A 13,240-nucleotide genomic window follows, 5' to 3' on the forward strand; every position below is an offset into this window, starting at 1 on the left:
CGGGTCGGCCCTTTGGCTACTCTTCACTCTTCACAGTGATGACTGTGAACCAGTTCTGGGCTGCACCCACCCAGAAAGCAGATGAGTTTCTCCTCTTCAGACAATTTAACCTCTCCTCCCCCATATGCCAAGAGAATTTTTCAGAGCCAGGGAGAGGAAGCTTGTTCCTCACCTGAGAAAGCAGAGGAAATACCTGGAGGCTCTGCCAAGCATCTGCATAACCACACAGAAGAGGGAGAGGTTGACTTGGATTCCCCTGCTCAAAGCCAACACTGATCTTGGGAATGTCATTTTACTAAGTAAATGTTTAAGACACCATTAGGCTATTCCAGACTGTGGGAGGCAATTTCCTCTGCTTGTGTTCCCAGAGAGAACTAACTCCAAGACAAAATCAAAGGCTGGGAATTCACTTTAATAGGGACACCCCCAGCCTAACCTCAGCATCTCTCACTGGCCCTCATTTTGCCCAGGATCACATCATCCTTCCCACAGGAAACTTACAATTCTTGGTTCAAGGTTGTGCATCCCAGTACAAGACCATGGTGATGCTGGCTCTTCATGGCTCTGATCTGAGGAATTCAATTTGCACACACTAAAAAGCCTCTCAAGACCTTTGCAGCAAATGATGCATACCTCAGAGCCAAAAACTTAGTGCCACTAAATATTTTATCTTATCAGCAGCGAGCTGCACAAATAAAGCACAACATTTCACTGCTCTGAAGCTTCAGATGTTAGCATGTAGCATTGTAGAAGCATATCCCAGCTAATAACAGGATACCACAAAGCTTGTCTCAATCATCTACCCAAAATCAGCTGCTTTGCCAAGCCTGCTGGTACCTAAAGATGGAACACCACCCTCCTAGAAAGAGTATAGTTATTTTAAAGTAGTCACATAAAACAAGCAGCTGCAACTACAGGTGGGGTTTAGCACAGCTTTTTGAGCAAATAAAATTTACATAGATTCCTGTGAAATTAGGCCAGCAATGCAGAGAGGCAAACAAAAATCTTCTGCTCATGGTCCCTCTGCAGTGCAGTCATTCTGCATCTGTTTTCTCCCTGCCTGTCTTTCCCAGAGCTGCCATCTGCCCAAGCCCATCTTGTAGTGACTTGTCTCCCCTTCTGCATTTTGCTCTTCTTGCCACTGCCCTGTACAGCTGGGGCACAGCCAGGTCCCAGCTGCAAGGTGGAGAACTCTCTTACCCTACCACAGACTCAGTGGCTGCAACACCAGGTTGAAAGTTAGGAGAAACTGAACTCAAACAGGCAAACTCTCCCAGAAAAGCTCCATTACCAAAATTACCAAAATAAGTCAGGCTATGTGTTAAGCGCATGCATGCACAAGAGAGGGAAAGGATCAGTTCCTGTAGAAAATGATTGAGTTCTTAAAGCAATGTCATGGCAAAAACCTGTTACCTTTATCCTCCAAAGCAGACTTCATGTTTAAATCAGTCCTTTGCTAACATGAAGTCAGAGTCCAGCTCCATCTTGCATTTGACTTGTGTATTGTTTTTGTCAGGTCTGCAAAGCATTATGCTATTGCTTTACTTTGTCAGCATTCTCATTTCCAAAGCCTCTTCTGCTTTTCCCAATAAACAGCTCCCTCCTTTCCACAATTGCAGCCCAAAGGCCATCCCTGCTGGGCCACTCAATAGCTGTTCCTGTGGGTGCAACACTGACCTACTGCTCTTGAGGCTCGGGCAGAGCCCAAGCAAGTAAGGAGTGCTTGGCCTCTGCTGCATCCACCTGGGCAGGGCCGGCTTACATCTCTGGGAATCTGAAAACAGGACTTCTGGCTACCAAAGGTTTCAGCCAACTAAGTTAGCTTAGTGCCAGCACTTCTGGAAGCAACCACAGAGCTCACCAGAAGCCCAGGACCAGCCATGCTGCATGACATCCTGCTTTCTGCAAGATGAGGGGTTGTAGGCACTGGGCCAAAAAACAGGACTTGAGGAATGAAGTACAGCACACCGCTGATTTTCTCAAGCAAAGATTAGTCATGAGAAGACTGGGACGCAGTGCAAAGGCAGCAGCAGGCTGACCTGAAGCACATACACAAAGAATACTCAGATATATGGTATCAAAGAACTACCACCAGAATGATCACAAATGTCTCAAAAGGCTCCTGTATGAAGAAGACAGGACCTGAGCAATGATTAACTGCATGAGTGCCATAAAATTACTTTCTGCTATAGTGCAAATATTTTTTTTTAAGTGGATTAGATAAACACTAGGTGTTAGCATTCAAACCAATACCAGGAGCTTCCATTACTTTTAGGTCATTAAAGCCTGAATATTACGTGCATTATGCATATGTTGCAGTCCTTCATAGCACAATACAAAATACATTCGTTTTCATTCCCTGCACTGTCTTTATGCAAAGGGAGGAGAAATGGAAAAATGTCTTATTCAAGAAAAACCTGAATACCACATGCAAAAGAAAACAGCTTACAAGACATAAATATAAAATATCTAAGACTTCTTAGAATACATTTGCTGTCAAAATCACACTGCAGGCAAAGGATACTAAATTAAATATTCTGCCTGTATCCTCATGGACTCAAGCAAGTGATGAGGTCCATGAAATTTGCTACAAAATAAGCTTCAACACTGCTATTCTAAGCAATCTGAATGGCACTGGGAATATCAAATCTCAGTACCTGTTTTAAAAATGTTTAAATATGTCTGGAAGCAATGCCTTTCAGTATGCTGTCATAAATATCTTTACATCTTGCATTTAAAGCAGTCATTTATACATGACCTTCAATGTACATTAGCACATTAAGTCTTGCTTAGCTAAATTGGTGTAGAGGAAAAGCTGGCGGATGGGGGGGGTATCACCCAGTTCAGCAAGTGTCTATTTGTTTTCCAGTTCTTATAGCAAAGACACTGATCAATCTTTCCAGTACTGAAGTTAGTAATGAATTTTTTTTTTCCAGTTACTGAGTTTCTGGTCACCTTTACTTACTCCACAGATACATTCCCTCCCCTTGCTTAATTATACAGGTTTTCATTTCTGGCCTAGCCAGTTTTATATTATAGATACAGAACCACAGAATGGTTGGGGCTGACAGGGATCTTAAAGACCATCTACTTTCAATTGAGCCCCTGCCATGGCTGGAGACACATTCCACTAGACCAGGTTGCTCCAAGCTGCATCCAACCTGGCCAGGGGTGGGGCAACCATAGCTTCTCTGGGCAGCCTGTTCCAGCATCTCACCATGTTTGTAGGAAAGAATTTCTTCCACATATCTAATCTTTCAGTTTGAACCCAACAGTCCCCCCATTACCTCATTTGTAATTTCAAATGTAAACTCCAAAAAGCATCAAGTAAGAAACTGTGCCGTGAGTCTTCATGGATCTGACAAATCTATAAATATTCATTCATCCCACACACTCACACTCCCCACACTTTGTTTTTGGTACCAGCACACCTCAACTCTGCAGCACTATTTCATTTTGATTGTATGTCACCTCTCTTCACCTTCACCTGTCTTCATCCAAGCCACTTCCTACAGCCTGAGTTTTCTGCTCCCCATGTTGTATTAATTTAAGGCTGAGATCTTACAAGGAGAGCCACAGGGACAGGACTCTGAGACAGCCCCACAAGTTTCTCCAGCACCCAATTCTATCATTTGCCTGCAAGTCTCTCCCATTCCCTCCCTTCCAACACCACGATGGCAATGGTTATGGCTCCCTTTGGTTCTTCATCAACTGAAATATCCAGAAATTCTTACAAGTCATAAGGCTCCTGTGATTGCTTCCCCAAGACCCTCTGAAGAAAAAACTGCAGCAAACCACCTTCTCCTGCACAGAAATATGACTTAGCATCCCTTCCCTTCCCTTCTGAAACACCATTTGACAAGGACAATGACAGGAGAGTGATGTGAGCTACCAGGTCTGCTGAACAGTCACCTCCTTTTCCTCTTCCCACAAAAACCACTGGGAACAGCCTCTAGCCCCTTCAGCAACTGGTAAAAGCTGCTGATCTGCTCCGAAGGGCAGATTTCCTTTCCACCTCTTCCAACTCCTCCCTTGCAACTCAGAAACAAACGTGTCTATACCACACACCTTCTTCCTCCAGTTTTCTGTCCCCTTTCCCACACATACTATGACAGGGAAATACTGCACAGGCAGATAGATTTTGTACAACACTTTATTTACACTGCTGAAGACCGGGAACCAGTTCTGGCAACAGTTTCTTTTGTGTTACTCAGGCTGAGGAAGTAAAAATTACATGTTATTACAAGGTCACTGTCCCACAGAAGGAAGCACACCAACTCTCTGAATACTGTCATTTGCAACTTTGTCCTGTTAAAATGGAATTCGAGCTGCAAAGGGTAACACTCTTACAAAAAACAGGTGCCCTCCAGCTGCTGGTATATTTGCAACCCCTGTTATTTTCCAGTGGCAAAGAGCACACTGAGCTTTTGCAAGTGGTTCTGCAGTCAGACCAAGACCTCAGGTGAAAGGCAGTAGCACAGATACTCGCAACAGACTAATACATAGTTAGAGCAAAGCATGAAAGGCTCCAGTTGGCACAAAGTGGAAGTCAGAGCTTGTATTTCAAGAACAGAATGTGCTTATATGATTGTAAAAAATTAGCATTTGCAGAGAGGCAAGACAAGTTACCACAACCTTCTGTGGGAGAGAAAGGGAATCATTAAAAGACACATTCGCAAAGGTATCTTTCATAGTTCAATCTTAACAGAAACCAACATTTTGACTTAAACTCCCTTTTAAAACAAACCTGATGATGTTATACATTACAGTGTCAACTAATGACCTTGCTTTACTACACTTATATATACATCCGTTCCCCTGAACCCCCGTGCAAGTGCGTGCACAACTGCATAGCTAACAGTCAGAAGAATCCTGCAATGTAAGGCTAGAGGTACAGCCAATTTGACTCCCTTATTGTATTTGGAAACCCTGATTTCCAAATTAAAGCACTTTCAGGGTAACTAGAAAATATACTTTTTCCAACCCTGCAGCCTAAAAGTGGTGAAAGAATGAGGTAAACATACTGCATAGGCTATATATTTAAATCCAAATCCCCAAAGTGTTTTGGCTTAATTATGAAATTATTTAAAACTGAACAGAGAGAAAAAAAAATAATAAAAATCTGAAAACAAATCTAGGTTGACATTAACTGCAAATTAGACAATAAATCATTTAGAAAGGGCATTTCCTACTGCCTTTTTTTTCTTATTTTTTAAGTCAGCCAGAAAAAAGCACAAATTGAAAAGAGCCTTGGTGCTTTTTCCATGGAGCTGTTCCTTCTAGAACACCTGCTCACATTCAGCTTGTCTGCTTCAGTTAGTCTGAGCCAGGACTGGGCTGACACTGTCACAGCACTCCAGTGAATACCAGCCTTTCAAGACATGCTGCAGCTTTTCTTGCCCAGCCCAAGTCCTGGAGCAATGACCAAGCTTTACAACACAGGGCCTTTAGAAAAGACACCAGTGCTTAACAGAGTGTCAGAGAGCTCAATAAGCATTTTAAACCATTTGAAAACTAAATTATAATTAACAATAATCACTGTTCTGATTCTCATATTTTTATTTAAAATGTGTCTTTGCAGGTCCACTTTTTTTAATATTCCCTTGCATCAGTGTTTAGTTCCCAGAAATCATTCCTGTCAGGCAATACAGTTTTCTGAAAAGATAGTATCTTCCATCCTCACCACATTTTCAATAAACTCTGTAGAAGACAGTCAATGATCAGACTAAGATAAAGTGCATATATTCCTTTCTGATACAGGCAACAAAATTGTGGACTGAAAAATTAATCATACTGAAAACCACACCAAAAAAACCCACAGTGGCCCTTCAGCACCCCCCGATGAAGTTTCCCCACTGCGTACTGCCCAAAAATACTTTTCTTCAAGTGTCTGTTAGCTTAAAAAAAAAAAAGGAACTTACAACATTTTAAAAAATGGTTCCTTTTCAATTAGACTCTGAGAAACTACAGCTCCCTCAAGGCTGGCATACTGCCTTGACAACTTGTAAGTAGTTTGTATTTCACCCTTTGGATCCAGGTTTCAAGCTTGCAAAAGCTTTGGAGTTCTTAAGGGAATGTGAAATTTCATTGAGAAAAGAGATAAAATGATAGTCCCTTTCTGACTTCTTGGACTCAAAAATAACTACAATGGTAAAGTGAGGTTCAGGGCGAGTCAGAAAGTAGGTGCTTTGGACTTTGTCATCGTAGAAGTGAACAACCTTCTCCAAACTGTTGAGGTCAGAGGTTCTATCAGTCATAATCATGATCACATTGGGCCAGTGCATAACAGGCCTGTCACTGGGCAGGGACACCACTGCAGGATACTGATCCACTCCTTTTGGGGCTTCCCTGTATGAATGGGGGTGATGATAACCATGTCCCTGAAAACTCTCTGATCCACGATTGTCAAAAATTAAGGAAACATTGACAGCATCATACTTCCGGATGAAACTGGAAATTTTCCCAAAGTAATCAGGATTTGTTTTAGCAGTCAAAGTTTTCATTTCAGATGCTGTTGTCTGTCGACTAAGGGCCTCGTGAAAGTAAAAGCTAAACTTGGCAAGGAGAATGTTTTTGAGCTTCATCAGCCAGAGGAAGAGGTGTGGAGGTTGCACAGCCTTCTGAGACTGCCCTCCAAACAGGTGCTTCTTGGTCTCCCGCTGTTTCTCAAAAATTTGGCCCCAAGTCTGTAGCTTTGTGTGAGCACTGTGCAAGTTGACCAGGGATGGAAGGAACTTCCACTCTGAGATCTGAGCCTGAGCCTTTAAGAGGTGTGCAAGCACATCTACCTCCAGCTGGAAACTGCTTTCAAGAGGACTGAGGATTGGATGATGAAATCTAGAAAACATAACATTAGTCAAGACATGAGAACTGCTGTACACAATGGTGAAATCATCAGATAGTATTTGGCAGTTAACAGACAAAATATCAAATATCAAAGCAGAGCAAAGTGTAAACAAACAATAATATTCCTTATTTAAATAACAGTTCTGTCTACATAATTACGGTAAATATTTTCATGAACTGCTTCACATCTCAGAAAAAACACCACCTGCCAGACATTTCTCTATCAAAGTAAGGGAGTTGTATTTCATCAGTTCAAGAACAATCACTGTTTATCTTAATCCATGAACTACTATATAACACCATTTCTTTTTAAATTCAGGTGATCCTGTTCCAATTTAAAATGTCTTCCGGCAGTAATATATGTCTTGATGGTTTTGGAATAGCAGTAAGATAATAAGTTAAATCAAAGAATTATGTTATGAATCTCTTGTTCATATAGGGAAGCTATGAGGAAGTCAAGCCGAACTTGGTTTTGCTTTTTTAGTAAATCACAATAAAATTGCCAAGAAAAAATAGTCACTGGAACCATAACCAACTCTTTATCTTCTCACTTTTTTCCCCAGACATTTAGAAAAAATAATACAGATGCAGTCTACCTCTCTTCCCATGATACTCATATTATTTGCAAACATCATCAATAATAACATACTTAATTGGAACCATAAAACTGTAATGTAAAATTTCTAACTTTAGAAAAAATGAGCCTTCAGCAAATACAGAAGTGGCCTTTTTAGTAAATGTGTTCCCTCATTGGCATTTAGGACTCTTAAAGAGGTCTCTAAAAAAGAACAATGAAAAGTTCAAGGACAAGACTTGATGAGGTTTCCATTTAAGTAAAGACAGATTTATCTTCTCACTTCAGAAAAATATCTTGGGTCTTGTTATTGGTTTAAAACAATAAAGTTTACACAGAATTTTTCCAACATTTAACAGCTCATCTTCAGCCAAAACTAAAGCAAAGTCATTATTCCCATCAGCTTCCAGGACACAACAAATAACATCTGTTTTGGAAATAGCTGGTTCAAAACCAAAACAACTTCATTTTGTTGTGGACCAGAAGAGAGAATGAAAATTTCAGGCTTTTCATCCCCTCTCCCTTCATGACTTTTTCTTTGACTTTTCCTCAAGTTCTTGTCGAAACATTAACTCCTTGGCTTGTGAAAAATGTCTGCCAATTTTATCACTATCTGTAACCATCTCTTTTTTTTAGAAGCCACAATTTGTATCTTGCAGGGATTTGTTATTAAGATGCAAGTCCAAATTGGGCTGAGAAGTCCAGAGCATATTTACATTCCTTTGAACAAACAAGAGTCAACTAAAAATAATTTCTAACAGTCATTAAATATCTCCAATGGTTTTGGCATTCACCAAAAACAGTTTTGCTGCTGTGTATTTTAAGACAGTACAAAAAGCATTATGCAACATTATTTGTTGCAGACAGTCCCATCAAATGACACACAGCACAGTGGTTTAAACACATTTGCAGTCAGACCAAGAAAGTTTTCTCCAATCTTAAAAGCAATTTAAAAATCCTTACTAAGGCAGCACTGCCAAAGTCTCCTAGATTAACGTTCTGATGTACAGCTTCCCACTTCTACTTTGCTTCATGGCTTTCTTAATGTTTCATTGTCCAGCAGGATTTGCTAAACTGTTTTAATCCAAAAATACACACCTTAGCCACAGCTGAGAAGCTTGATATGATTGCAGAGTAAACTGACAAGTTATGTACTACGTGTATCTGCTGTAATTGAGTTTTATAACGTAGAAGCATCCAACTGAGCTGTGTCACGTAAAACAGACAAGTTTTTACAATATTTCATAAGCCAGAGTGTTAAAGTTTAAAAACACGTTGGAAAATTGATTTTTTCCTCCTAACCATTCTTGAAAGCAGAGGGATGGTAGTTATGTTTTGCAGACTGTGAAGAAGCCACATTTTCTTTTTCCTTCCACAGATCACACATTCATGCACATATTACCCAATGCTGACTAGATAAAATTTTTTTTAAGTGTTTAATGTTTTTTATCAAAATAGGTGTTATAGTTACTTATTCATTTTATACTAAGCTTTTAAATGATCCTGCTTCTGATGCTGCTTTAATTATTGAAGATCCCACCCAAACCAACAGTTAAAAATTTCAGGAGAAGTTACTTCTCCAGATGTATTCTAGAGAAAAATGGAAAGGAAAATATCTAGTATTGGCCATGTACAAGTCAGCAATAAGTAGTAATAAAATCATAACAAAATAGCTTTTCAGATGGCATTTCAGATACAAACAATATGTCTTGTTAACAGTCAATTCTGCTGTTCCTTCACCAGCAAACAGGTATTTCCTCTACATTATCTGACCAGCTATTTTCACATATAAAGGAAAGAAACCAAGGCCAGAACCTATCTAAAAAACACACATCCTGTCTGGCCTTAGCACAGCTGGCTGAAATAATTGCACAAATCCTCAGCTACAAGTGAGGAGCATACTGACAGAGGGAAGAGGCTGTGTAAGGATGCATTTATTTGATGTTTCACCTGTAAAGCAGAAATGCCTTGCAGCCAGTACATATCAACATAACACACCCCAGAAACTGATCTGAGCTATGAAGAAACTAAAAGGAAGGACTAAAGGAATATATCATTTTACCCACTGTTTCAGAAATATTCTGTAGGCCACTGGGGAGAAGCACACTGCAGGTACTGAATTAGCTCTGACAGCATCTTAGATTGTCTCCATCTTAAAGATTGCTTGTTAACCCAAAGCATGATCATCAGTATTTTTTCCAGGGAGACATTACTTATTTTTTTAAAAATGTTATAATACATATAGTTACATAATATATATTATATAAACATATTATATAACATATAATGCCTTAGAAGTACAAATGTATCAGTGAAATTTATTTAAATAGCATAGTAAAACATTTTGTATGCACGTATAGTCTCCAATCACTTCATCAAAGTACAAATTTCAGTTTTCAGATTTTTTAACAGTTCTGTTGATTTAGCACATGCTCAGAACAGATGGCAGTGGTTACTGTACAACAGAAATCAACTTCTCAAAAAAACACCCAAACAAAAAAATGCCAACAAAAAACCATCCAAACCCCTAAACTTACTTCCCTTTACTCCATAATGTTTATCACATCAAGGAAAATATATCTAAGTTTCAGGTTTTTATTGGACTAACAGCCCTGATATTTTAAGTGGTCACAAGCCAAGAATTGCAAAACATCATTAGTAAGATCATATAGACTAGTTTTGATTTTCAGGTTGCAAAATTATGTAGCAATTTGCCAAAGTTATCCCTAAAAATATAAGGGAATCAGCTGCAGTGCTTCAATTTGAAATACGAGAAAGCAGCACTGAATTATTTTGATTTTTCCTAGGTGAACACTTTAAAAATCATAACTGAAAAAAGTAAGACCTGTGAATATTTTCCCCAAAAGTCTTCTTAAACACTATTTCACTAACAAAGATTTTAAAAAATGCAACCACATCTGACAGTTAACTTCCTACAATGGCTACCTTTTTTGGTTTAAAATGAACAGGTAGAATTTGAGTGTGTTGACAAGCATTCAAAAACTCTCTTTTAAACTGCCATCATTTTCAAGGCATATAAGTTAGATGTGAAATACCCCTCCTACCCTCATCTAGAAACCTCCTGGGATTTTTTAACAGGAACTATTAAATCTTAACTTCAAGCAACCATATTGGCAGAGACCAAAGGCTCAGAGGTGCTCCTCCTAGTGGCTCCAAGACCCCTCAAGAGAAGTGGTAACAGAGCACCCTAAAGCCCTCCCAGGTAGGCCAGAGAGTTGTGATGTAGCTTTTAGATCTAAGCAAACATATATTCTAGCCTAAAAAGTAAAACTGTCACACAAGTATTTGCTTTATTTATGTCACTTTTACTGAAGTCCACATGAAATTAAGGCTTGTTTCTGCTCCCCTGCCAAAGAAAAAGTGCAAGAAGCCTTGCATCTTATAAAAGGAAAATCACTCTTCCTCTCTTCTTAAAATGAACATGCTGAGCTTTAATTAAGGCATAGGGAGGAAGGCTCCTAGTACACCATGAGCAGACTCCCTTTGTTATTTTTCTTCTTTTGAAGAAACTTCATGCATCTGATGCTGCTGGCCAACACAGACTTCACACATGAATTCGTGAAGGGACTGTGCTGTTCAGCAGTCAAAGGACAGCAAAGTCTTTAGGTTTGCTTTGAACGTCAACATCAGGTATTACAGATCACGTGTCTGAGTACATACTGCCAGCAAAGAAGCACTGACCTTGAACTGTATTTCTTTAAGATGGATTCCAAAATGTTTACCAGTTCCTCAGAGTTAATGAACTTTTGGGTGCTGAGCGTGTACATTTTTTCATAGAAGTCAGCAATTTCCATCCGAGCCTGAACAAAAAAACAGAGCTGTTCAGACAGGTGAGAAAGCAGCTCTTCCAAGTGAGGAGCTGTTCCTCCTAGTGCATTGTGACCCGTCGCCACCACCTTCTTCAGCTCATTATGCAGAGATGTGTAGATGGTTCGGATGGAGTCCTTTCGGCTGAAGAATGACTGACCACCTGTTCAGATAAATATGGAGGTATTACCAAAATCCAGGGACAGCAAAGATAGACAGCAATACTGGAAAATTCTTGTACTTGTGATTATATATCTAGTTGTTTGTAAGTATGGTTTAATTACAGTACTTCTTTTAACAAAGAAACAAAATTCAGTGTTTTATTCTGCAAGTAACTGAATTACAGAGCATATGCTCAGAAGAACTTCATATAATTTCATGCAAGCTACACTTGTCCCACTTCATGTCTCAGCAGCCAATGGCTGCTTCAAAACAACAACTCCTTCACAGCTGCCTCAGTTACGACATGACTTTTAAGAAACCCAGGGTTCAGTTAAATTTACTACTATGATATATGACCTAGAAATACTGTTATCTATGTAAGTCAGAAGAATTAAGTCATCATGACTTGACTGATCAAATCTTAATAGCCTCCACTCCTATTAATAACTCCAGATCTTTTCCAGAGAATTCCCTTAACAATCCCTCTTCAATCGTGAAGCACTTAAATTCACGAAGCAACCTTTAAATGGGAACCATGTGACATCTGTGCGTACAAATCAAATGTTTCTTAATGTCCCTATCCAATCTCACTATAAACCAGAATTCAAAGGGAAAACAATCACGCTTTATCCCAGTGAGACCACAGTGCAGATTAATCCATAACTAAAACCCGAAGGGAGGGAGGGAGAACAAGAAGTCATCTGTGCCCCATTCTACCTGCTCAACACTATGAGGAATTTAAAAAAGAAAAGAAGACAGGAGCAAAAGGTCAAAATAAAAGATATTTAACTTTGACATTATGGAAAGGCTGTACAAATGTACTAGCCTTATTTCATAGTTTCTATTTGCAGACGACCTAATGTGCCATTCTGGCACTCAACAGCTGCAGCGGAGCAAAGACCACAGGGATTGAGTCTGAATCTTTTAAAGATTCCAAATTTAGGTTCCACTTTGAAACCACTTATAAATTTTGTAATGGTGGATAGCTCTTTCCACATTCCTTTTACACACACAGTGTTCAAAGGTGACCACTGACATTTGAGGTAGAAAGGTAGAGAATCGGCTATCATAGTGAAACAGCTCCCATTGTACGACATGAATAGCCCCCTGGACACGGGCAAGAGAAAGAATAACCTATTGTAGTTGTTCATAAAGTAAATAAATAAACAAACAAAACTTTGCCCTTTCTGTTGTCACCTTTATCCTTTCTGCAAGCACCAAATTCACCCTTTAAAGTCAGCCTTATAGACAGAGTTTTGGCTGTAAAGATCTTATAAATAGTTCCAAGTCACCACTTAAACAACAAAGCCGGATTTTCTTGATGGTTTAATGAGCTATGCATCAGACTCATATCCTTTGATCCATTTCCCATGCCCATCTGCAGTTCAAAAAGAAAATAAGCAGCTTTGCCCAAAGGGTAACGTCATGGAAGCTTGTTCTGTGCCAGTTTGGGATTTTTCTGTTCACTTACTGACAAAACACAAAGCAGCTGAGATCGTGGCCAAAGCTTTCTGAGATCCTGCAGTATCTGCATAGATAACAACTCCTAGGACGCTATCTCCAGCCCCGAGTACTTACACATCCACACCTCTAATATAAGGTGAAAAAGCTTTAACGCTTTGGTTACCCCAGTAAGCTCATCTTTACCGATATCTAAGCCAGAGCATCTCAACACAGAAACACCTCTGCCTAAATCTGGGGAAAGGCAAGTAGGTACCCTGCCCGCTAACGAAGAGATGCATCGACTGGCACAACAGCCAGTGTGCCACCTGCACGGCACCTGTCCTCTCGTTCATTCTTTAAGGGTAGCACCAATAGCACAGCGGATGT

General features: G+C 39.7%; 1 protein-coding gene across 1 annotated transcript; it reads right to left on the bottom strand.

The window, feature by feature from the left end:
* Window positions 1-4,135: 4,135 nt before the first annotated feature.
* CUNH12orf66 (chromosome unknown C12orf66 homolog) lies at window positions 4,136-13,234 on the bottom strand. Its single transcript, XM_008632785.2, has 3 exons — window positions 11,338-13,234; window positions 11,123-11,259; window positions 4,136-6,837 (listed from the first exon to the last, which is right to left on the bottom strand). The coding sequence occupies exons 2-3, from the start codon at window positions 11,233-11,235 to the stop codon at window positions 6,021-6,023; spliced, it is 930 nt and encodes a 309-aa protein (XP_008631007.2). The 5' UTR covers window positions 11,236-11,259; window positions 11,338-13,234; the 3' UTR covers window positions 4,136-6,020.
* Between the last annotated feature and the right edge of the window lie 6 nt (window positions 13,235-13,240).

The sequence above is a fragment of the Corvus brachyrhynchos genome, unplaced genomic scaffold (assembly GCF_000691975.1).
Source record: "Corvus brachyrhynchos isolate BGI_N302 unplaced genomic scaffold, ASM69197v1 scaffold32, whole genome shotgun sequence".
Taxonomy (NCBI): Eukaryota; Metazoa; Chordata; class Aves; order Passeriformes; family Corvidae; genus Corvus; species Corvus brachyrhynchos.

Bases quoted from the DNA above. Each gene is read 5' to 3' on its own strand.
- CUNH12orf66 (XM_008632785.2), bottom strand. From the start codon at position 11,235: ATGGAAATTGCTGACTTCTATGAAAAAATGTACACGCTCAGCACCCAA. The intron at 6,838-11,122 runs GTCAGTGCTTCT...TATGTTTTCTAG, and splicing joins TTAAAGAAATACAGTTCAAG to ATTTCATCATCCAATCCTCA.